The 25,892-nt window shown below is 43.0% G+C and overlaps 1 protein-coding gene across 3 annotated transcripts in view; it reads right to left on the bottom strand.

Annotated features, from left to right (window-relative positions):
- Window positions 1–25,892, bottom strand: part of LOC306822637 (uncharacterized protein) — a 65,519-nt gene that overhangs the window by 13,987 nt on the left and 25,640 nt on the right. For all 3 annotated transcript variants that reach the window (XM_079341766.1, XM_079341767.1, XM_079341768.1), the window contains exons 6-37: window positions 19,701–20,168; window positions 17,368–17,412; window positions 15,949–16,068; window positions 12,990–13,028; window positions 12,856–12,909; window positions 12,670–12,723; window positions 12,474–12,581; window positions 12,335–12,388; window positions 10,865–10,918; window positions 10,487–10,531; window positions 10,163–10,216; window positions 10,025–10,069; window positions 9,871–9,924; window positions 9,743–9,787; window positions 9,614–9,667; window positions 8,511–8,555; window positions 8,386–8,439; window positions 6,961–7,005; window positions 5,707–5,760; window positions 5,325–5,432; window positions 4,469–4,522; window positions 4,259–4,312; window positions 4,113–4,157; window positions 3,965–4,018; window positions 3,788–3,832; window positions 2,155–2,208; window positions 2,017–2,070; window positions 1,720–1,773; window positions 1,058–1,111; window positions 418–471; window positions 264–308; window positions 130–174 (exon numbers count right to left, since the gene is read on the bottom strand). In XM_079341766.1, coding sequence (XP_079197892.1) covers window positions 130–174; window positions 264–308; window positions 418–471; window positions 1,058–1,111; window positions 1,720–1,773; window positions 2,017–2,070; window positions 2,155–2,208; window positions 3,788–3,832; window positions 3,965–4,018; window positions 4,113–4,157; window positions 4,259–4,312; window positions 4,469–4,522; window positions 5,325–5,432; window positions 5,707–5,760; window positions 6,961–7,005; window positions 8,386–8,439; window positions 8,511–8,555; window positions 9,614–9,667; window positions 9,743–9,787; window positions 9,871–9,924; window positions 10,025–10,069; window positions 10,163–10,216; window positions 10,487–10,531; window positions 10,865–10,918; window positions 12,335–12,388; window positions 12,474–12,581; window positions 12,670–12,723; window positions 12,856–12,909; window positions 12,990–13,028; window positions 15,949–16,068; window positions 17,368–17,412; window positions 19,701–20,168 — 2,211 coding nt within the window. The remainder of the gene's footprint in view (window positions 1–129; window positions 175–263; window positions 309–417; window positions 472–1,057; window positions 1,112–1,719; window positions 1,774–2,016; window positions 2,071–2,154; window positions 2,209–3,787; window positions 3,833–3,964; window positions 4,019–4,112; window positions 4,158–4,258; window positions 4,313–4,468; window positions 4,523–5,324; window positions 5,433–5,706; window positions 5,761–6,960; window positions 7,006–8,385; window positions 8,440–8,510; window positions 8,556–9,613; window positions 9,668–9,742; window positions 9,788–9,870; window positions 9,925–10,024; window positions 10,070–10,162; window positions 10,217–10,486; window positions 10,532–10,864; window positions 10,919–12,334; window positions 12,389–12,473; window positions 12,582–12,669; window positions 12,724–12,855; window positions 12,910–12,989; window positions 13,029–15,948; window positions 16,069–17,367; window positions 17,413–19,700; window positions 20,169–25,892) is intronic.

Here is a 25,892-nt window from a genome sequence, read left to right as displayed (position 1 = left end):
CTTAGTGTGTGCATCTTGTTTTGCTTTTCTTTACCTTTTCAGGTGTTTTTTTTTTTTTACTCATCATTTTTCTTTTTTTATACGGTTTAAAGTGAAACAAAGTCTGAAACAAACTCAAGATCCACCCACTGGCAGTCCCTGAACGCCTTTAGGTCCAAACTGTCCTTGACGGCCCTGAAGTGACGAGGTGAAAAAACAAACGTTATGTGAGGTCTGTACTGCTGTGATATTTCAAAGTAGGTACTGTATCGTCTGTGTCGAACCTGTGGTCCTGGAGGCCCTCTTTCACCAGGAGGACCCTGAAGACCCTGTAAAGATAGTGTCCCAATACAGTCAGCAAACAGGATGAATGAACATATAAACACTGTGCATCAACCGAATGCTAATAAATACACACGTTTCAACAAATGTACTCACCGGAGGTCCACGCTTCCCTGGGACACCGGGACGGCCTCTGACACCAGCAGCTCCCTGCAGGGTCAACAAAACACACTGCTTTCACAGTCCATAATAAACAGAGCGATGACTAAGGACCTAGCTGCACCTTTATCATTCCTGTCAAGCTGCAGATGTTTGACAGTGATCCAAAAAGATAGATAGATAGATAGATAGATAGATAGATAGATAGATAGATAGATAGATAGATAGATAGATAGATACTTTATTGATCCCGAGGGAAATTCAGGAAATCAAAGATGGAAATCAAAGGTTAAGTTTGGGTTTTCTGCAGGATGAAGTCGAATGTTTAAATTGTCATTATATGCTGATGATACAGTAGTATATGCACATGGCAAAACAAGCCATGTTCTGTTTCACATTCATTCATCTCAGTTCTGTTCAGTTTATTGCCATTTGCAGTATAGATTGGAAAGCAAGTGCAAGAGGTAAACGGAACAACTGGACAAAGACACAAAAAGCAGACGCTATAAATATAGATCAGAAAAACAACAGAGTTTGTTGAAGGTAAATTCTTTTAATTTCCTGAAGAACGCTTCTGCTGTTTGTTTGGATTTGAATGTATTTATATATTTACTCGTCACTCTTAATCAAGACTTACCCTTTGTCCCATGTGGCCTGGTCTCCCGGTCAGACCCACGGCTCCTGGGTAACCCTGTGAAGGCCCACAGATTTTGAATGTGATTCTAGGTCACATTTTAAGATAAAAACAGGATTACAACTATGATCATTAAAGCTTGAACCAATCGGTTTTGTTTCGATACCATACAATAGGAGGGAGATGGTTTTCATCATCTTAAACTTTACTACTCGGGGGGGGGGGGGGGAATAGACTGATCGGCTCTATGATAGCAGGTGTAACAGCAGAAATCAAGGACATCCTCTGTGTCTCTTCACAGTAAAGAAATCTAGGTTCAAAAACTGAGTGTCTCTGAGTCCTGACTGTCTCTGAGTGAGAAATGTGAGTCTCCCCAGCTGTGTTGTTGTCAGAGCTGTGTTTACATCATGTTTACATGGACGGGACGGCCTTGTGTCTTAAGCTGTTTGAGTCGAGGACCAGAGAGAAGAAGAAGAACACACTCACTGATTATTTGGATGTCACATAAATGTCTTTGAGTTTACTTAACACAGACAGCATGCAGACTCAATGTGTTAATGCACACCACTTACCACAGTTCAATGCACAGAGGACAGAAAGGAGCTGCTCAGACTAGGAAACAAAGTGAAACAGCTCCACTGGAAGAGTTCATACTGTTCACTTACATACATGCCCACAGGTCCCTGGGGGCCCAACAACCCTGGTTTCCCTGTGAAGCCCTGAAGAGTGACAAGAAAATACTTCATCTATACAATCATCATGAAACCTGAACACCACTCATGACCACCTGAAAAACTTTGCTGCATATGCATATTTTTACAAGGTTGTAGGAGTGAAACCAGTCTATACCTAAGTAAAAAGAAGGAGGCGATATCCCCTACAATTAAACAACAACACTAACATGTCATCATGCGGGGACTGAAAATGATCCTTTCTTTAAGAACAAAATGCGCTCTACTAACTTTCTCTCCAGCTGGTCCAGGGATCCCGTCCTGACGTGGCTTTCCTCGAGGACCCTGTGAAAGTCCAAGAATAACCTGAGCAGGTTTCAAAGGCTCTGATTTGTTCAGGAACACAGTGAAAGAGAGGCGGACACTGACCGGAGCTCCTGGGGAACCTGCCTGCCCTGCAGCACCAGCCACGCCTACAACGCCCTGCAGAGACCACAGAGGTGCAGTGAGCATCTCTGTCCAATCACAGGTGACACTAAACAAGACACCGTGCGCAGGTCGCCTTGTGTCACATGTAGAGACACACAAAGAAGTGGTTTAAGATCAATATGGCCGACATTTACCAAAAAGCGTTTTATTTTGTTTTTTCTTGGAATGAGGTCAACAACATGGTACGAAAGACCTAACTTCAGTGTTGGCACCCACGCTGGTCTCTTCTTCCTCATACTTCCTCTTACCTCATACAACCCCACCTCAGAAACACAGAACCAGTGACGTTCTGTAACACTACAGTTTTGCAAAGAAAATGATGAAAGAAATGTTTTGAAATGTGCTGATGCACAAAGATGAAAGAGACTTATCCAAACAAAGCTCAGAGCTCTGACTGCAGAAGCAGTTATGATGCACGCCTCATGTATGCAGGCTGTAGTCCTCGTTGCAGCCGCTGTGGGTTCAAATCTAACCTCTGCCCTCTGCTGCACATCATCCCCCCCCGACTCTCTCCTCCCAACACTTCCTGTCTCTCTTCAGCTGGTAAAGGTAAAAATCACCCAAAAATAAATACATTTACACTTTGACAAGCGGTGCCTCTAAAAGGTACTGACCGGAAAGGGAAAATATTAAAAAGTTAAACGAGTTGAAATTATTTTTTAATTAGAAATGATTGTTTTGTAAATAACAGGAAACAAAAGCACATCCATTTTTTTACATTTTTTAAAATCTAAAAGTTTTTAGGGGTTAATTCTTTATAGGCACTACGACCAACATCAACACATCTCAGGCTCTAACAAGGTATCAGTGGTGAATGAATAAAGCACAGACAAGGACACAAAGAGACAAACGAACAGTCTTAATCTCTCTGTCTGTCATGTTGTTTTTAAAGGTACCGGTCGCTTCTCTTACTGTCCGCCACACGCTTGTTACTGTGTCAGTTTAGATTTACTGAATCTAATAAACATGAAACTGCCCTGTAAAGACTTTACGGGGATGTCAGATCACATCTCATTCAGGAGCCTGTAAACAAGTTAAAGAACAGTCTGAAGTCTGCCCACAGGCTGAATGTGACAAAGACATCATGTTGTAACCAGTTCACCTAGCTCACACACACACACACACAGTTTGACCACCATACATTCTTTATAACTCCTTCCTGTGTCCTCAGCAGCAGGTTGAAATAGTGTTGTAGTACTCCAGATGGGTCCTGGTCCTTTTTAAAGGTCTCCGTCTGTCTCCTTATTGAAAGCATTTTTACTCGGTCTTGTCTCGGTCTCAGACTAGACGGACCCCGATTTTAAAACAAAGACCAGTCGAGACCATCACTGACTTCCTCTCTTTTTTCTTTATTACTTTGATTATAAGGCACGCCCCCTTTCTAAAGAACCAATAACTTCACTTCATTCATAATTTGATTATTATGCACTGGTTACAGCCCCAACCTTCCCAGTATTACGGTCTGAGTGAGGGACGTCTGGACTCTGTCTCCATCCCTAAAATGTCTCGCTCTCTGAGCACTCTGGTCTCGGTTAGTCTGGTCTTGACTACAACCCCAGGTTTTAATACTCACTCTGTCTCCTTCAGGTCCAGGAGAGCCAACAGAACCAGGGTCACCCTGCACATAAAGACACGTGATCTTACAAACACATCCCTTTGTTAAAGGCTCAGCGGTGAAATGGAGCTGGTTGAATGTAAAGAATGCAAAAAAGAAGCATTCAAAGGAAATGAAAATGTATAAATTGGGAACCTGTGTACCAGGCTTTCCTTCAGCTCCCTCAATCCCAACTCTGCCTCTAAAGCCCTGAAATTATACAAACACACACACACACATATGGTTAACAGCTTAAAGGTTCATATGAGACACTTGAATGTTTGTTTGTTTAGAGGGGTCTTACTGGCAGGCCAGGGGGACCAAACGGGCCGAGGACTCCAGTCTGACCCTGTCAATGTACATGGAAAGATGATAAATAAATCCTGCTCTTCATGCAGTCACAGATCTGATTCTGATCTGTCATTGCATATTCATCAGAGGGAAAGTTACCCTCCGTCCTTTGAGTCCTGAGTCCCCGTTGGGTCCTTGCATCCCTCTGTCGCCCTGAAAGGTAAACAATAACACACTTTGCTTTAGAGTCTATGGCATAAAAGTACTAGGCTCAGTTCTTGAAACAACCATGACATCATCCTGTTTTACTAACAGGAGTAGTAGTACAGATTACAGCTCTGTTTATCAGCTTGACTTCAAGCCTCTGACCTTTGAGCCCTGTTTCCCCACACCTCCCTGAAGACCAGCCTCCCCGTCTTCACCCTGAGGACACACGACAGAGACACTCATCAGAGACAAGGCACCTTATAATAATAATCACACATTTTAATTGTTATGCACTTCATATTTTGGAAATCATCTCAACGTGCTCCAGAAATTGAAAATAAAATAACGAATCATGAGAATGGTTGGGCTCCAGGTGGGTTTTAAGAGTCTGTCCTAAAGGCTTATAATCTGTCCTTACAGGCTCTCACTCACACACACACACACACACACACACACGCACACGCACACACACACGCACACACTCTAAGGCGTGAACAGACAAAATGTGATCATGTATATTCTGAAGATTTCTTACAATCCAATTTGAGGTTTAGTTAAGTGTTGTGTTATTATGTATATATTTTTCACAGTATATTTTATATTTGTTTTGAACTATTATCACACATAGCTTGCTGGATCTGTTTGGACCAGAGAAGGTAGGCGGTTTTAGACACCCCCACACGGATGTTGTGGACGCCGCTCGGTGTTGCAGGGATCGAAGCTGGCAAACAAAGTGGTTCAGATAGAAGTGATTGTACCCGACATCAGAAGCCTCTGCATGCTTCTAATAAGTATCGAAAGGTAAGTCTAGGATAGATTTCGGAGAGTTGAGTTCAAAACATGAAGAGAGGTTCGAACGCAGAAAGGTTAAAGGTTAAAGTACAGAAACTTCTTATTGATTTCCTCTTCATTTATTTTATGATAGTTTTATGTTTTTCTACCAAATAAACAATGATGATGAAGGTGTGGAGGTTATTTCAACCCAAAGCACCGAGGACGTCGTGATAGTGATCTGTACCTCTTTTCCTTTGGGCCCAGCTTGACCTCTCACCCCGGGGAGACCTGTGCTGCCACGTTCTCCTCGCTCCCCCTGATGACCTGCGATCCCTGCAGCTCCTGGAGGGCCCTGAGGGAAAGACAAGGGGGCTAGTTAAGGGGGGCAAACGGGAGTCTGACATACAGTAAGGAGGGAATAACAATAACCCTGATAAAGAACGGACAGATAAAGTCTCTTTGTTTACTGTCATTACATCAAGAAAACACGACTGTTGCAAAAAGCTTAACATGCATTTTCTAACGTTCACTGAAATTACTGAAATTACAAAAGAAGTCAAAGGGAATTATTTGTAGCTTGACCTCAAACTGATGAAGCTTGGACTTCATTCACATCTTTCTCTTACTTTGTCTCCTTTGGGTCCCGCCTCTCCTTTGTCACCATCCAGTCCTCTGAAGCCCTGAAGATCCACAATCAGATCACATATTTACTTTGGTTTTGTTTTCGAGGACGCTGATGCTGTTTAGACTCCCTTTGTTCAAAGTGTCAAAGTTTAAAGGAAACCTTTGTTAACCTTCAAACTGAACATAAAGGGGCTTAATGTGTTCAGAGCGTGAAGGACATGAGGACAACATTTATCAAAACTATAGCTTCATTCACTCTGCAGCTGAAACATGACGCCATATTGATTTCATTTCCACAGCTGTGACTCAGATCTGATTTTTTTCAACGAATGTTGGAACAGCACAGTTCACATAAAATCGGATATTTTCAGAACAGATTTGGGCCTCTTTCATACGTGATCTTAAATCAGATACAGCTTGCATCTTTTGCAGTGCGACCTTGGTTTGAACAGGCAGGCCGGCGTGCTCAAGACTTCAATCTTCACAGCTCTGTGCTGACAGGGTGGACTGGGGCGGGAGTCTCTCATACTTCATGACAATGAAGGAGGTACTCAGTGGAGGGACAGGCAGGTGTTAGACCTTCACAGGTTCTTAGGTGACACTTTTTATAAGAAACATTTGAGAGGGCGATCTGTGTTTGAAAGCGTTTCCAAAGTGACGCCTAAACGTGTCGACAGAAGAACACGAATGCAGTGTCAATGAAAAGAGCAGCGCTTTATAACCCGTTTAAAAGACTCGGACCAATGTAGTGGTGGTAATCAGATCAGCAGCCTGTTTTACAATGAAGTTGACGTACTCCGGGTGATGAACCCAGCCATCGGAGGGACTTGAAAGCTTTGTCAGAGGAGGCGAATATGAGACTGAAAGTCCAGAGAGTGGGCCCAGTTCTGTTGGCAGCCTTCAATATTGACTTTAACACAGGTTGGTTGACAAGCTGCCTCTCAGCTGATTATAGAGACCATGACTTTTCCTTCACTCTAATGTCAGTCAGACAAGACTTCCTAAACCATTGTTGTTGTCGATCTTTTGCTGATGTTGGTCAGGTCACAGAGGAAGGATTAAGAGGCCACAGCTGAAGAGTAACTAAGTAAAACAAATGGATCCAAGCACTAAATCTGCAGTGTGAACATGGTCTTTGTGTTTTTTGTGGGGGCGTTCTGTCTTTTGTGTTTATCAATAGAACTTCTACAATCACAGGGGTTCATCCTCATCCTCAATGTTAATGTTGACATGTAACAGAAACAGACGATGCTTACAGTTCCTCCAGGAATTCCTTTAGGACCAGGACTCCCAATTGGACCCTAAAAGAGCAAACGGGACAAAGACAAATTCTTAAATGTGAGCCGGCATGGATCAGGACCATAACAGACTGTCTGACAACAAACGATCTATATTCACTGCTGTAAATATTCAAATTCCAGTGACTGTCAAGAGCTATTTCTATTTTAAGTAGTGAACATCGATGTCTTAGAAGTCTACGTCAGGTCATGACTCTATCAAGTTGTTTCCTGTCAATCAATACTTGTCAGTGTCGAGTCTCAGATATATGGGTAAAAACATAAGGAGCGAATCTCTAGTGCTGAGTTGCCGTAGAGAGACTAGATCTAAGGTTGTCCAAATATTTGATACTTTGATTCTTGTGAAACAAAGAGAGCATCAAAGGTCGGTAAATACCGACATTCCTTTCTTAAGTCCTTTTGCCGTCCAATAAAGAAGAAAAAAGTTACACTGATGTCTCTCACAAACACACAGAGGAGCGTACATTTTCTGATTGAACCAGTATGAATTTACCTAATTAATATTGTGATAATTATAAAAGATATTAAGATAATGATTATTATCATCATAATAATTATGATGACTGTTGCTGTTGTATAGAAACAGGTGCATTATTGTTTGATTTTATTGGTATCTAATCCAGGTTTGAAACATGTACTCATCGTAGTGATATCATAATTAAATATTCATGAGGAGATGCAAGTTCCACTGTCCTTTATCTTCTTCCTGGATTAGTTCATGTTAAAACTTGAGATCTGAAGGCTTTTCTTTCTAAAGGTCACGTATTATGCAAAAAACATGTTTTCCTAATACTTATATTTGTCCTAAATAAACAATTATGAGAAAAGTCCATCCTCTAGGTCTTCCACCTGCAACACTTTTCAGAAAATGTGTGCTCCAACAGGCCGTTTAAAGATTTTCCCTTAGTGACATCACAAAGGGCAGTAACCCCTCCCCCAGGTGGGTGACACTTCCACAGCGAGGTGTTGGTTCTGCCCTCTGAGTCTGCCTTTGATCGGACATAGAGTGAGAAGACGAGATCCACATTCCTCTCTAGAGGAGCGTGGTCAAACACAGCTCATTTACATATTTAAAGCTACAGACACAGAAACAGGCTGTTCTGATCAGGGTTGAAATAGAGGGATTCATAGACATGATCAAATACAGGATCAGAGTGGATTTACAACAAGAAACTTTACACATGTTTTGGGGAGCTCTGAGAATTTAAATTTAAAAAAGTTTAAAATGTGACCTTTAAATTAAAATCGTAGCTTTAACTGAGTGAAGATTGATGTCAGTTAATTTTCTTAGTCAAAGAAATCTTGCTAAGAAACTGAAAATGATAACACAAGACATTAGACATAATATTAAAGATAATATATTAAACCCATATCATATTTTACCGTGGTCCCTTCCCTGCCAGGATTTCCTTTTACTCCCATCGGTCCAGTTTCCCCCTGACAGGGAGAAAAAAACACATCAGTATCTGTAAAAACAGTTTTTATGAGCAAAGATGTTTCACACTCACCATGTCCCCTTTCTGACCAGGCGGGGAGTCATTGCCTGGTGGACCCTAAAGAAAATAAGAAACAATCAATAATATATAAGCACATTTCATAATAATATGACGTAAGCTAAGGCCAGGTTGCATTTTCTCCAAAACAACAGAAACACTATGCCAAACTACAATCAATATAAATACTGAATACAACTGAGAGTCACTGGTACCTTATTATTACATTTAGCCACAGCATACTGATATTTAGTAAGAGAATGTTTTCCAAAGGAAATGGTTGCTTTATCACAAACTTGTGTCCTTCAACATTTTGATACATCTCCTGGTACTTCTCTTAACTTTCATGTCTCTGCAGTTCAAACATAAAAGAGTTCATCTTCTGTATGTAGTAAAAGTTATTTTTAAGTTTTGGGGTCACAGAAGAGAGTGTCAGATACTTCATATTTGAGATGAACAACATGAACATCTTCAATATGCAAACACTCTCAAAAGATGAAGACTGCATGTCCGCAGAGAGCCGGCTGAGCTCTCACTGTGGTCGACACATTAAACAGAGAGACTCCCAGATAACCAGAATCAGACCTCCCTGTTTCATTATTATAACTGACAATCGTGATAATATTAGACTGATCAGTTTGTTACCATCCTCATCATTGTTCTGTCTCTTTCTATCAACATCTCCCTCTCTCCTCTTTCAACCCCAACACACAGTGTAAGCAGATGGCTGTTCATCATGAGTCTGGTCTTGCTTGAGCAATCTGCCTCTCAAAGGAGGGTTTTTCTGCTGTCACTGTAACTTTGCTAAAAGTTGCTTGTTGCAGTGTTCATGATAGATTCATGTTGAGTCTTTATAAGTTCGATAAAAAAGCATCTTGAGACAACGTTTGTTAAGAATTGGCGCCGTACAAATAAAGACTGATTTATTGATTGACTGACCTAACCTCCATATCATCGGACCGTTGGAGAAAAAAACCCCAAAAATAATTATTATAAATGCATTATTAATGGGTGTGTTTTTTTCTCCTTATTGATTACACTGCATGTTTATTTTAAAGTATCTCTGTGACTTCCCCTTTTAGGTGTAGTCTAACAATCGGTCCTCTTTGTTTATTTACCTGACTTCCCAGAGGTCCAGGTAAGCCCATCCCTCCTCTTAGTCCTGACGGTCCCTGTGAGAGATGCATTAGAGTTTACATCTTTAATATACAGGAAGTGAAGTCCAGCTGCTGATCTTAGAGACATACCTGAGGGCCTCTGCGACCTCTTGGACCAGTCGGCCCTTGATCTCCCTGTGAACGACAGAGAGACTACACTGTAGACAATCTTCCTTAAAGGACAGGTTTCACTCACTTCTAAGTGTTCATGACTTCACCTCAGACCCGTTCAGTCCCGAGGGTCCTATCCCTCCTGTGGCCCCCGGTGCACCCTACAACATTCAGACTAAAAATGAGTGTTGATGTTGTCATCTTAAAGTCATCAAAACTATCCATTTTTCTGAGGTAAAAAGAAACACTACTGATGCTCACCTCGAGTCCTGGAGGACCTCTCATACCATCATCTCCAGCATCTCCCTGATTATTATAAAGGTCACATGAAATCAGTGAGATATTTAAGTGATAGAACAGAAACAGAATCTGAGCGGTGCAGTGAAAGAGGTGTTATACCTTTGGCCCTGGAAGTCCAGGAAGCCCCTTTAAGCCTCTTTTACCCACAGGACCCTGAACACAACAAAGGATACTCAACTCATATATTACATTTGATCCATTTCTGAAAAAAACAAATAATGCAAAATGCACAATACTTATTTTCACAACAGCAAACTGAGTGAGTCCGTGAGCACGTTCTCACGTGTGTGTTTACATATACGGTCTTTATAACTTCTGAGCTGAAGTTTGTGGACTGTTAAACTTTTGGAAAGTTCATTGATCTGCATGTTTAAAATCGATGCAGTCTTCCTTTAAATAGTCTTGACTGGTTGTCACACTTACAGGAGGCCCAACAGGTCCATCTTCTCCTGGTTCTCCTTTACACCCCTGAATGGCACACAAACAAAACGCGGAGACAATCCAATTATTTCATTCTTACTTTTTGATCTGTTAGAGATTGAAATGTCAAAATGTGCAAACAAATAAAGAACCCTGGTTTAAAAACCAGAAGTATCATTTTATAGTCATGAACTAATACTGTGTCTACAAAAGCTGAAGATGTGTTAATAGGTACAACAAACTTTCAAAGTTTTGCTCACTTGAGACTATTTTTGACCACTAGAGGGGGGTATAGCACTCTGCTTTTTGCATCTGCAGCTCACATAAAGAAAAAGAGGATCATAGCAGAAGACAGTCACAAAACTACTTTTCTATACTGACCTTTTCCCCTGCTCCCCCTCCGTCTCCCTCTGGTCCAGGCTCACCTGTGAAGCCCTGCATGTCAGGACACAGAGAAAGTCAGACTTTACAGCAACATCCTCCTTTGCTCTTTTCCTGTACATCAGTATATTCACAGAGCGAGCCAGCGCAGCCTGGTGGCCAATGAGCAGGGATCTGATAGCAACATTTTCTGCTAACTGAGTGGTTAAACTCCAGGTCTACTGCACACTCTGAAGTACTCCAGGTAGAAAGTAAAGAGGACAGCAAATGTCTTCATCCAGCAGAACGAGCTCCACAGGAGATGCAGTGACCTATCAACCAAATACGAATGCAGTAAAACTAATACACTGCACTTTATCTGAAGTGGTTTATTGTCTTATAGTTCACTTTTATTCATTACATTGTTTTGTGTTAATAATTATGTTGTTGACTCTTGACTACAGCTTGTGTAACACTTTTCTATTCTTCTGACTGCTCAAAGCACTTTTACACTACTTTATTATTCCCAGTCTGTCACATCAAAATGTTACTTGTTTATTAACACATTAGTAAAACATTAACAGCTGAAAATGTTTTAAATAATTATTTGATTTTTATATTTCAAAGGTCACATGATTAGAGTCCTTGTTAACTAGTTTGAATGATTCACAGAGTGTCACCCACCTCAGAGAGGGGTTACTGCCCTTTGTGATGTCATAGAGGGAAAATCTCCAAATGGCCTGTTTGAGCACATATTTTCTGAAAAGTGGAGCAGGCAAAAGATGGATGGGATGGACTTATCTTATAATTAGGGGGTTTGTATAAACTGAGGACTGAGTCCATTATACTGTATGTGTTCTGGAAAAAAAGGTAGTTAGCATCATGTGTGACCTTTAAAGCTAAGTTTGCCTTTACTCAACAGAAGTGTGGCTTAAAAAGAGGGAGTTACATGCATCAGAGCGCAGAGGGCTCATGGACTCGGCCCTTTAAATGAAGCAAACAGGATGAGCTGTTGCAATAATCTAAATGTTGTTTATCATCTGTGGTGAAAAAGTACAACTGTCACTCATTTTCCCCATTTTCTGTGTCGTCGTAATACCACGATTACAACACTACTTCAGATGAAATCTGTCGTGTTTTTTTGCCAGGTGGGTTGTGTTGTACAGTTGTGTTAGATAACTGTCTGACAGATAAGACATCTGCCTGTTTGAAATCATCTCAGAGATAGAAAATAGATGAACACGTCTTATTCTAATCCCATGACTCTTCATGCTTCGAACAATAAACTCACTCACCTGCTCAGAAAGGTGATCTCTGAAGGACTAGCTCAAACTTTTAAATTGTTTTATCTTTGTTGCAGTGTTTTTTGGGAGAAGAAATAAAAGATGTCTTATTTTATTCAAGAATTCGATGTCGATAGAAATACCTGTGAGTGTGTGGACTACGTGTTTGTCTCGGTGCTCATCGGTTACTTGATTCACCTGAACTCACCTCATCACCTTTCTCTCCCGGTGGAGCCGCCTCACCTTTAAAGCCTCTGGGACCCTGAGAGGAGAAACAAGTTCAAACACACAACACAGGCTAAACAACATCAGAGTCCTGAGTCCAGAACTCTGGCTGGTGTCTTCACCTTCAGTCCAGGTAAACCTGCTGGCCCTGGACGACCGTCCAATCCTTGAATTCCATTCCTGCCCGAGCGCCCAGGGTTCCCAGGGAGGCCCAATGGTCCAGGATAGCCCTTCGACACAGACACACACACACACAATCACATACTCTGAGGTCAGCATGTATAATGCAGCTTCAGAAAAGATGGGTTCAAAGTGTACCATGACTCCGGTCTCCCCTGGTGTCCCTCTGCTCCCTGCATCTCCAGGAACACCCTGAAACACAAATACATTTTAGTCAAACAAACTCAATTCAAAACTATGACAATATGAAGTAGGATCAAACATGAGAAAGTCAAAAAGACGAAAAAAGAGAGTCTAATGTAGGTAAGATAAAGTGAAACTCACGGGATGTCCAGGTTTGCCCATTTCACCCAGAAATCCCGGAGGGCCGGGCGTCACCTTCAGAGCGGAGGAAACATGGATGATTAACGCACACTGATGGAGCGTCAGAGTTCAGAACCAAGTGTTGAGATACTCACCGGCCAGCCGGCTCGGAGCATCTGATACACGGAGGATCTCTGAAAGAAAAACAAACCAAAAAAAGCAATCACAGTCAGAGCTGAATATGATTCATGTGAAAGGTAAAGCTCCAATCAAACAATGAATATGATGAATGAAACTATTTTCACATCTTCATGTCAAATAAAACATGTAGACTGCTTGAGTGAAATAAAGTGCAGCTCAGTTCATTTACCAACTTCTGAACTTCATCTTCAATCAAAATGAAGACCTAACCATATGGAATCAAAGACATATGTAATGGTAATACCAGTCTGTCACACAGTAAAACACAGAAGAGATGTTCATTTTAAAAAAAGGATAATTCAATTAAATGAAAGAAAAGCAGACAGCTCATGATGCCAAAATATAACAAGAGGTCAAAATGCTCCAGCAACACTCATAGCATGAAGATCAACTTCAGACTGACGTGTTTGGGGGTTGTGGCCTTCATCGGGGTCATTGAGAAATAAGGTAGGTACAAAAATGAGAAAAAGGTACAAAAATGTCCAACATTTAAAAAAAGGTAAAGACCACCAATCAAACACATCCACATTCAATAAGGCACATGGAAAGGTTGGGCTGGTGAGTGTTGTTGTACACACTGCATGTGGATGTATCTGATTGGTTGTCTGAATTGAGCTAGCAGCATCTTGTTGTGGTGATGGTGTGGAGCTAACATAGTTCATTCATTGCTCTAACCTGGGTCCATTCAAGATCTGAAACATGGCACCATGCCTGCTGAGTTCACATAAAGAGCTGGCACTATAGAGCGCTCCACAGCAGGACATGTGACCGTGAGTGAGTGTACTGCTACATGAACACAGACGGTGGGTTTCTCTCTCACTCTCTATGTCTTGTTCCTTGTTACACTTGAGGTTATATATGGAGCCAGAAGACGTCAGAGTGTGTGACGAAGTGTTAAAACGCTCCACTCAGAGCATCTCATAGCGCTCTGATGGCTGTCGAGTGATGCAGCACAAAGCTCTCTGTCACTGGCATCTTTACACCACCCAGCTCTGCTGCTCCCGCACATATTTGTCTTGGCAGTGGAGCAGCGGCGGGGGGTACGAGTGGAGGCCTGCCAATCCTGTCAGGGTGAAGCTCAGGCTTGGCAGGGAGGCCTGGACCTCCCTAAAGTCTGTGTGTGTGTGTCTCTGTGGACGAGCAGTCAGAGCCTGCAGTGTGCTCTGACACAGCACACACACTGAGGCCTTTCACAGCCAGCCTGACCCGCCGGGAGAGACGGTCAGCTCAGAGCACAGGGCCTGACCCAGGACTGAGGTCTGGATGAGCTCCAGTTACAATGCCTGCTGATCCTTCAGCCCTCATTACTGTCTGACAGAGCACAGAGAGAGAGCTGTGGGCGTTTAAATACACTGTGGACACACGGGGGAGAGGATTACTCAGCCCTGCCTGAAATAGAAGCCGACTTCTCCCTATGTGATCGCCGTCTTTATAAACTCACTATACGAACGAGGACTTTGATCTTCAGCTCTTTATTTCATCACTTGAGGATGAGTAACATCTTGGATCTGTCCCTTCTTCAGGTCATGCAGCTCAGTTTATTGTTTGAATGTTGACCAGCTGCACTCACCCTAGTTGTGCACGCATGTTTTCGTCTGTTACAAATGATGGCTGATATTTGAAGTGCATTGATTCACTTACAATGACTCTGCTTTACGTCACTGTGATGACTGAATGTGCCACCAGTCGTGTGTTATGCTCATTCATGTGCATGAGGTGGAGTGTCCCAAGGACACATGGGACATACAGAAGAAGAAGACTTTACTGGTGGCTGTGGCTCAGTGGGTAGAGTTGTCGTGTCTCAATCGAGGGTTTGATCCCGAGCTCCTGCGAGCAAAATGTCCGGTGTGTCCTTGGGCAAGACATTTAACCCCCCCAACCAACCAGCTCAGGAGTGCCTGCTGAGGGCAGCTCCCTCACCCCCCCCCCCCCCCCCTTCTTCTTCTTCCTCCACACACACACACATACACACACACACACACACACACACACACACACACACACACACACACACAGGCTGGTGCAGTACACAGGCACAAACAGGATCCTGTGGACATGCACTGATGGAGAGATGTCAGAGTAAGGGAGCAGCCCCGGCAGTCACAGCTGAGGTTGGGGGGGGGGGGGGGGGTCAGTGCCTTGCTCAAGGACACCTCGGCAGTGCCCAGGAAGTGTTCTGGCACCTTTCAAGCTGGGGACAGAACCCTCAACCTCGCGGTTGAGAAACAACCGACTGGACCAACGACAGCCACACTGACAGTTCTCCCCTTCAGAGAGCTGGATGGTGGAAGCTGACGGCAGATGGTTTTCTGTCTGAGGAATCAAATCTGTTTCATTTACACGACAGTCCTGAGGCAGCTGGAAAGTGTTCCTGAACACGAGGTCAAACAGCAGCTGAGTCTCCATGAAAAAGGTTTTATATGAGTAGAACTATTCCTGATAAACGAAAACGAAATAACTCACAGTGAACAGCCGCTCAGCCTCAGTCTTTAAGAGAACGATAGTGGTAGCTTTGCACGACACTTGTGACAGCCACATAAATAACCCTGGGAGAACATGGAGGCTGGTCAGTATATTTTAATCTATGTATTATTAAACACCCGTTTAAAGGCATGACTCATGATTCACAATGATTGTTTAGAGAGTAAAGATGAAGCTCCAAAGCCAGAATGAAATAAAAATAAAAAGATGCTGCTGCTCAGTCGGTGTTCTGGTTACGTGCGTCTCCACCAGCTCACACAGAAACCTTACGAAGTGAACATGGGGGGTTGTGGTATTAAGACAGGGTGACATTAGCAGTTGTAGGAATAGACAGAGTGGTGAGGACATTCAGGACGCTGGTCTGAGAAGAGTCCAAATCCTGCACGCTTCACAGCGGCTGGCTCTCGTGTGGGTGTCTGCATTTAACTTTACCCTGAAAGCGCTCCAGTCCTCCTCGGTGTTTCTCCACAGATAGAGGGTGGGGAGTCCTGGAGGTCCTGGGGGCCCTGGATCCCCTCTCCTCCCGTCCACACCCGGGAGACCTTGCACGCCCTGGAAGAGACAACACAACAGGACGATCAGGAATGAAAACAACACATGGCTGAAAAGAGAGAGAGAGCTCTCCAAGTAAATATGAATCAAACCACAGATGTGATCTCCTATCTTATCTGTTATTACTCTTAGAAAACAGTCCTTCACAGCGGACGAAGACCTGGACTGAGACCTCTTGAAAAGGTGAGTCTGGTTCTAACACAGTCAGAGGGCTCATCACAGCGGAGCAAAAAGGCTTATAAAATCAATGTCCTTGAAAATGTCAGAAAAGCTATTGTGTGGACAGATTCAGGTTGATAAGGATACAGCTCAGAGAGATCTGAACGCTGCCTCGGTGTGAGCTGCCCTGGCACAGAGCCGCTGACGGCGTGCGTCCTACCTCACTGGTACTGCTTGTGAAGCGTAGAGCAGAGGAACACAGCCTCGAGCAGCTGGATTTATAAGATCACATGGGAATAAAGGAAGAACATACACTGATACTGCTCAAGGTCACTGGGACTTCACGAGGTGGATTCGATGTTCACCTTGGTGGAGCCTTGTGTTTTGTGTTTTGATAGAGTGAACAACAGGAAGTACGTGCATGGCGTTAGTTTCGATGATCAGATGTTTGATGTCTGACTTCCTGTTCTGCTCCATGCGTGATGGAAGCAGCTCCGTGAGGCAGCAGCTGATTTTATATGGACTCGGGGTGGGAGACCAAATCTGGAAATGAGGTCATAGTAGGTAGGTACGAAGCTGAAGAGGTACGAGTTCACCTTCTCAGCACTGTCGAAAGTCCCTTGAGCAAGGCATCGAAGACCTAGCCGCTCCGGTTCTTTTTTCAGATGTCCCTCATGCTGACATCGTCCCATTAGTGCAAGAACAAAAGGGTCCTGTTCGTGCACGTGTGTATCCCCGGTGTGTGTTTCTAGAGGAGCAGAGCATCATGGGACACCTCTGAGACGGGTGCTGAGGAAACGCGGGGACTGACTCGAGCGGGCGCAATCACCTCCAGAGGGCGCACGCAGACGGAAAGTGAACCCAGTGGAATGGAGGCGATACGCAGAGGAGGCAGTTTTAAAGGCGATGTGATGGTGTTGCTGGTGCAGCAGCAGATCGTTTGGATGGAAGTGAAATAAATAATACGAGCTTAAAAAAATGAAACTAACACAGTATACTGAGTAACATCAAACTGGGGATCTGCTCTCACAATAATATAGTCCAAACCTGTTGAAAGATTTAGCCTTTTGTGATCTGATCATGTTTATATTGAGGTTATGGTAAAAATACAGAGTACACACTTTGACATGCTCTTCTTACCTTGTCGCCTTTGAATCCCATGAAGCCTTCCCTCCCAGCACACCCCTGTAAGACATGGCATTGAGATGTTTGAGCCTCATGAACACAAGCTGTGGTCCGCACCCTGCCATTACCTGCGGTGTGATCGTCTGAAAAAGAAAAGGCCACTGTTGTCTCTCCAGGACATTATTAATGCTACGTGTTTCAAGCTATCTGTCAACCCTGCAATTTTCAAAACCAGCATGAGTCAACGTCTCTTCGGTTGATTTAACCACACTGTTTGTAGAGAACAACCAAAAACCTCTACTTACCGATATAATGCAGGCTTTTTATAAAGCGGCCATTGACGACTTACATAAGTTAGTGGAGGGAAACTCTCTGTGTTTAGAGAAGATATTTTAGTATCACCAGAAACAAGAGCTCTGTTTGTCCGATGTGTTTCCTCAAGTGAACTTGAACTTGTTTCCCTTCGAGGAAATGAAAGGAAATGAATTTTTTTCTTTTTTTTTTGATTATGGTCTAAATGACGATGAGGAAAGTAAAGTTGATTCCTGCAGAGCATTGATCAAGTCGGCCACGTGACATGGAGAGAGAGAGAGACACTGTGTCTTTGTGAGCTGACAGGATCAGATCGCTGTTGTAAGTGGCTGAAATACAAAAAAGGACCCCTTGGTAAAAACACACCTTCTGTTGAGGTAAGAACGTTAAACCAGAAACTGCTCACACGTCCATCTTTTTAAAGCCACCAGACTCCGTTCACACAAATGTTCTGTTACCTCTCAGAAACCAGGAGCCGCTGATCTGCAGAGGATCAGTTTCATTTTGTCCCTGTGTGCTTCATTTCAGAATCGAACACAAAATCAAACTAATGATCAGGTCTGATGACCAGTCGACTCAGCGAGATATTATCCATCTGATCATTCTGGCTGTCAGGAGCTGCCCTGATGGTGTTACTGTGTTCATGTCTGTTATGGTTGTAATTGATGCGTTACACTGACTGCTGTCCTGTTTATGAGTGTTATGTTATTTATACTGTATGCTGCAGCTGATGATGTGCACATTTAGCATGTTATCGTTTTGGATGTACAGTTTGTATGTTTGTTGCATGTGGACTTCAGGAAGAGTAGCTGCTGCCTTCAGATTAAAGAGCTAGCCTCCAGTGGACAGTCGAGGAACTGCAGCGTTTGACACTGGCGCTTTGATTTCATGCATGTGGGATCTGAATGAAAGGAATAAAGACACTTGTGTTCGGAGAGGAAACATGACTATTTTGTCAGGTGTCTCTGAAGTGACCTTCTAAAAGTTTTTTTTCTGTTTTTTTTTAAAGAAAGAGTTGTAGCTCTTTATTTCTATTTTTCTGTGTCAATGTCCTGCTGCATAAATGACTCCTAAGAGCCTTTCAACTTTCTTCATCTTCCCCTGAAAAGAAACCCCAACAAACGCTGAACTCTTCACCTCTCTGACTGAGGCCTGCTAAAAGAACAAATCAGTATCCAGCTCTTTCAGGAAATGACCTTTTCAAAGTTTAAGTTTGGGGCTGTGGAGACGTAAACATTCTCCTCCTGTCAGATTATTACGAAGGGAATATTGCAAAAATCTGGGAATAAATTCCTTACCAATAGATTTCTTCACAAACCTGTTCATAAAGGTGTCTTATAACCAACCACCTATATACCAAAAGCAAACCTTCACATTTTTACTTTTTGAAGTATAAAGTACAGTAAGGTACTATTCCAGGTATCCAGGTATTCCAGGTATCCGCTCTCACAGGTTTTCCTACAGGAGTTGGAGTTAAAGGTTTTTATATAAGACACCTTTATGAACACGTTTGTGAAGAAATCTATTGGTAAGGAATTTATTTCCAGAATAGCCAAATATCTGATCAAATTTCCTTAGAATACAGCTTTGTGCATTTTCAGGGGTAGAACCTTTCAGGGGGCACGTTCAAAGACCAATCACGTCGCAGCTAACCTCTCATGTGTGAATTCGTTCTCTGGCCAATGAGGGATCAATCCTGTTTATCCCTCCTGACCCACCACGGCGATCTAAACTAAGTAAGTGATTGGTTTGAACTGAATCGAATATCTGCCGATAATAATGTAAAAAAATTAATTAAATTCTTTCTGGAATAAAAGGTTACGTGACGTTTGCTAGGTTAGCTAGAGCTGCTGCAGCTGTTATGGATGCCAGGCAACAAGGTTTTTCTTTTTTTCAAGAAACAAAAGGTTAAAAGCAGACACTGCTGGTGACACAGACGGGGAATCCTCGCTGCTTTCTGAACGGGGACATGGACATGATTTGTGATGTTTATTCCAGAACACTTTGTGTCTTCATGTTTAGAAAGACATTCTTACTCTTCTTCCCTTTGCTCCCCGTGGACCAGGAAGACCTTTGTGGATTCTGTAGATCTTCTGGTCCAGTCCGTAGACGATGTTTCCTGTCCCTGCTTCAGATGACTCTCTGTGCTGCAGACTGACATCCTGACCTTCCACCTTGTTGTGTAAAAGTGTGTTTGTGCCAACATCGTGACCACGTTCCATCAAGCTTATCATGTCCTCCTTTGTCAGGGAAGTAACATTGTTCAGTGTCTCTGACTCCGGTGAGGTGAAGTCCACCACAGTGTATAAAGCTGTGTCTGCAGCCTTTCTCTGCAGGGTATTCTCTTCCAGTGTTTTGATGTTCGTAGACGAGTCGACATCGTGAAATCTTCTGTCTTCGCTCTTAATGGCCGACAGCGTGTGAGGTTCCTCGACAAGTGTAAAACCACGCTCAGCAGCATGTCGGTGGGTGGAGTCCTGAGGGTTTCGCTCCGACAGGTGAGCCTGAGAGGAGAGACAAAAGAAAAAACGTAACAAACAAAAGATGCATCTCAAACGGCATCACATCTTCAATTCTGCACATAAAACAACAGAAAGGATCATGGTGAGGACGAGAGAGAACAGCTCTCACATCGAATCAAGTGTGATGAGTTAGCCTGTTAAATGTGCTGTTGAGTAAACAGTCACCACAGGGTGAATACACTGTGTGTTATAAGGGGCTGTGTGGTGGTGGAGGGTTCGATGTTCGAGTGGCTTGGTCGAGCTGTGAAGAGTTGGCACAGGTGAGATCTGATTGAACTCATTCTTCTCTCTCTGCAGCAGAGACACACACACACACACACACACACACACACACACACACACACACACACACACACACACACAGAGGCTGTACTCCTCACTGGAGGAGCATCTTCAGTCGGGACTTTTGATAAAAGAGAACTGAATAAGATCGTGAAAACAACAGACCAATAATGTGAGGACATCTTTATGTTGCTCCATAGTCTGTGTGTGTGTGTGTGTGTGTGTGTGTGTGTGTGTGTGCAAAATCAAAGAGTGTAAATACCGAGTCCATGTAGCCCTGTGCGTCTGTCTGTTTTGTTAAGTTAGTGGATTTAGTTGTATTTATTTAGTTTGATTGCAGCTTTAGTTAGTGGCCCTCTGCTGGACATTATGAACTTGTAGCAGCGTTTGATGAATAGGAAGCAGTGTTGTCAGGTCAAAACGTTTTCACATCGATATTAAAGAAATGTCGAGTATTTGGTGAAATTTGTTATTAAACTGTAAAATCTTTAAAAAGGCTGGATCTATTTGAAGATGCCCAAAGTTTGGGTGGAGAAATGTGAATATAATGTTTAAAACTGGACTAAACTGTCCTCAGAGGAACATTAGGTCCCTGTAACACTGTTGGAAACTGTAACTCTACTTGTCCCTTTCTAGCTCCAAATATGGCTCCAGGTTCCCATGTTTACTAGTTTGTGTTTTCAGTTCATAAAATGTGCATAGAACTGTTTCACTCCTCCAACTTTCACATTTTAACACCAAAACTCCATCGTGCACCTTTAAATATATACACATACTGATTAATATGCATTCATATGAATAACTGCATTTTTAACCATTGCAACAGACAAATAATCATGGTGTCGATTTTTGATGGTATTTTCTTGCGACTCCAAACGGAGCTCATCTTATCGGCCGGCTCAGTTAGTGTTTGTTTTGCCACTAGATGGCAGTGATGTAATGTCCGACATAAACACACAGGAATCATTGAGCACATGTTGCACACCAAAGGACTAGAAACGCTGATCTCAGTCCAGAGTCACAGAGTCCAAAATGAATGAATGAATGGTTTTCTACTGACTATAAGTACATGTCAGTGAAGTCGTTTTATCGAGATCTTTTGAAATAAACTCAGAATGATCTCGAGAAAACGACTTTCAATCATGGGAGTAATATAAAAAGTATGGCTGTTTGTTGAAGACTTCTGTAAATGTAAGCAAAAGATGGACTTAGATAAGCCCTTGGAGGCTGCACAGAGGATTAACCCTTTGGACGCTGTAAAGAAAGTGACAAACCGTTGATGCCTATCTTCAAAAGCCTCGAGCATTAGGTCCCAGAAAAATAAAAGCAGCATGCACATGTGCTGTTATAAGTCAATAATCTGGCAGCTGCATGGCTTTTGAAGTAGGTCACTGATACATGTCTGGAGCTGATAGACTTCAAAGGCTGAGAAAGACAGCGGTGCTCAGCTGAGAGGCATGAAGAGAAGGCTGAATACAGACACTGTACGGGCACAAATTCACACAAAGCTCCTTTATCCTGCACAAGCTGCCATTATTACTGCAGCGCTCCCAGCCTGCAGACACTTGATCGCACCTGAGCCTGTTTGTGCAGCTAATCTTCCCAACACGGCCCATCACTCTGACAGACTGGGACCACTGTGCTGAGAATCAAAAGCACTGCAAAGCTCAAACACAGACCCTACACAGTGCTTTTACAGAGATTACATACAGCGACATGTGATCACACCTGCTTTATACTTTATATATGTTCATTAGACTCGAGAAAAAGCAGCAACGGGGGGAAACATTTAAATCAAAGCTTAACTCCACTGTCCACTTGAGTTAAGCTCTAAAAGTGAGTTAATCAACATTTTGCCCATCGTTGACATGACCATCCTTACAGCAGAAATGAATATTTACAGCCTGGTAGCAGAAACTGATGTGGTTTCCATAGGTCATAATTACATGTTTGTTCTCTTTGAGAGACAGATGGGTGCTGCTGCTAGAAGTCACTGAACAGAATATTTTTGCCTTGTTTGTAATGATGGTGAATTTTGCCAATATCAGACAAATATGGCTTGCTGTGTCTTCAATTCAAACACCAGTTTTCTTCTTGTGTCTGGTCAACTCCAACTCAAACATCTCAATTTATAGAAAATGTCATCAGCGTGTCATCCAGCTAATTAAAACAATTCCTTGGGAATTTGACTCTCTAAATGTTTCCAATCCTTGACAGCTGTGTAATGTGGTCAGGTCAGGCACAAAACACCCACTTTGCTTTGAAGCACACATGTCCAATGGCTTTGAAATACATTGCCTGGTGTCATTGTTTCAAGATCCAATGATATGCAGGATAGGGACTAGGAATCAGCAGAATGAAAAGTCTGTGAAAGATGTTGGACCTTCATGCCGGTCAAATGTTGTGCTCAAACTGTAACGCAGCCATCCAACACTAGTTGGGGCTTTAGCCAGCCACAGACTGGGAGCACAGTAAACTGATAACATTTCACTGAGCGGTGGGGGTTTGGCATCACTTTGATGTAGGAAGTGGAGATAAAGTTGTACTGTAGACTATGTCAGGTTAGACCAAAGGTTCTCAATTATTTTCTGTCATACTTAAGCCCCGTTTCCACACAGCAGTCCGGTACGGATCGGTACAGTTTGGTTCGATTAAGCCCGATCCCGTTTGTGTTTCCACAGCCACCCGTGCCCTATTTGGTCGGCAGCGTGTAAGCCGGATTACGATAGCCGCTATGTAAATAGCATCACATGATAGCAGCTAACAGCTAACCACTATCAGCTAACTGCTAACTAATAAATTCAACAAAGGAGAAAAACGCTACACAAACAAAACCACCAATGGAAGACATCCAGCAGTTCATCCACTCTGTCACTGACATGTGACTCTCTATTACAAGAACTCAACCAAGCTTTGTTTCAGAGAAGGCCGTGAGCGGCGAGGAGAAATACAGACGTAAACAATCAGCTGTGTTACAGTCAGTGGTTTAAACACGGCACAGTTTTGTTTACCGACATAACATGGGAAGTGACGATTCTTTCACCCAATCTTCTCTTCATTATTTTACTTTCTTTCACAACAGTGGGAAGCAGACAGTTGCTCTGAATAACTGCACTAAAGGATTTTTAGCACTCCCAATCATTTTTAGTACATATTGGTCAGGCAATAATGAAGATATTGAAGAAATGATTGTAAACTATTGAGTCGGAGTGCCCTCTGCTGGACATCATTTGATAACACACTGTGGTCATCACTCTTCGTGTTGTTTTACACATTCAATTTAAAGTTTCAAATACTTGTGCGTTATGGAAAACAAACACTGCACTATTGTTGTATCTGTGACAGGAACTTATTGGCTTCATAATATTAGCAGACCAATACATGGGTTAAAATCTCATTTCTATTACAAAGAGCAATTATCCTTTATCTGAAAGTCCAATGTTTACTTATGGTGATGACAATCACCAACAGAATATACCACGTGTGTCAAAAAAAAAAAGTTTTATTGAAGAAAACTTAGATGAGGTTTGAGTAATGGTATATTAAGGCTGGGTTAGGAAGTAGCTGCTGGATAAACATACACGCTCATCTGGCTCTATACATGAAGGATGCTTTTGTGGAGACACCATGTGGAGGGTTTTTCTGGAGGAGGGGTTTTCACAGCGCTGCGTGTACACAGCTCAGAGGGAGGTCAGCTGGAAGGTCAAGATAGGTATTAACATCTGAAGTGTACGAGTTACCCTCACATTGTTATTTTGCCTGAACGGAGAATTTCCGGCTCCAAAGTTTTCCCTTCAGCTTACATGCTCTCGCTCTCGCTCTGGACGCTCTGTGCGTGCAGTTTAAGATCATCAGAGAACATCTGATCAGAGCACAAAAAGAAAAAAAAAAAAGCACATTTCATTGAACATATGTGCTGGCAGAAAGCAATGTGCTCCATATGAATTGATTTAATCAGGCTTCAACGAATACAGGTTCACAGTAGGCCAGAGACTCTAAATTAACCCCTACATCACAGAAAGATCAAGAGAGCAGCTTTCGATACACGATGGAGGAGAAAGTTCACAACATAACCCCAGCACACTGTCTTTTTTAAACTCATCAAATACCTCTCCCACCTCCCCTCTGTCTGCCCCCTCCACACTGTACATACCTGATCTGTCTGCTGCCCATCCACACTCAGTCCCACGTTGAGAGGCTCCTGCAGCCAAAGGCAGCCCAGCACGCAGGTTAACATAATCCACATGTCTACAGCATGTCCTCACTGCAGCTGCGCTCGTGTCAAACCCAGTCCACGGCCCATATGCAGCCCTCGGGCTCCTGTGAGAGCAGGAGCTGCAGGCTTTCCCCTCCTCCAGCTGGACCTCACAGAGCCACACCCAGGACTCTGAAGACATACACGCCACACAGCGCGCTACCACACCCCAAACATCCCAGTGAGCCTGGAGGAGGACGGATGCTTATCTCCTGTGTGCAGAGGAAGTCTCCTCTCACATCAAAGCATGCTCAAGTGTTATCTCCATAGAAGGATGTTAAAACCCTGCTGGCGCTTTCCCTTTAAATCAATCAAATAATCCATGGCTGACAGCGGGATCAAAAGATCGACTGGGCCTGGCAAATTAGACAGAACTCAACAGAATGGCATCATAACGTCTCATACTGTGCCACAAAGTAACTCATGTGAGACCTCTCTGTACGTCTGCTTCTCTTAGTTACATGTTTCCTGACATTTATAACCAGCTTTCACTCCCCCCACGCTCTGTGAATGACTGGAGGGGACTCACCATGTCATCCTTGTTGCACGGTGATGATCATATCCAGAACAGCGATTCTCAGATACTTGATGAATGCATACAAGACAACCAAGTCGCCATGCACCACAGTGAAGGATCGACTGAAGAATGCCAAATACCACCTTAAGAAGGAAATGTGCAGATGAACGTTTTCTCCTCTCATCATGCGTCTCTCTTTTCTTCACCGTCTGACACTACGCAGCCGTACGCCCTCGCTTATGTCACAACGCCACCGCGAGGAGTCAAGGACAAGTGAGGTCTTTTTTTTAGAGCGCCATGATTCTTGAGGTTTATTTTGGGGGGCTTTTTTATGCCTTTACTATTTAGAGAGATGACAGCTGATGAGAGAGAGAGAGAGAGTGGGCAGGAAAGGAGCCACAGGTCGGATCTCGACCCAGAGACCACAGACTCCATACATGGAGTGCACACACCAACCACTCGTCTACTGGAGCCCTGCTATAAACATTTCCAAACGTTTTTATTGATTTTGTTCCCAGTGAGGCGATAATGCTACCTCACCTGATCTGAAGTTTGAAACTGAAGTTCACAACATTTGATTTACCAAGAAAGGACTACAGCGGAAACATGTGAGACTGCTTTACGCCTGCATGTCTCTTTCATAGAGCCTGAG

The sequence above is a fragment of the Symphodus melops genome (genome assembly GCF_947650265.1).
Source record: "Symphodus melops genome assembly, chromosome: 1".
NCBI lineage: Eukaryota > Metazoa > Chordata > Actinopteri > Labriformes > Labridae > Symphodus > Symphodus melops.
The sequence above is the reverse complement of the archived record's forward strand: the minus strand, read 5'-3'. Positions and strand labels throughout refer to the sequence as shown.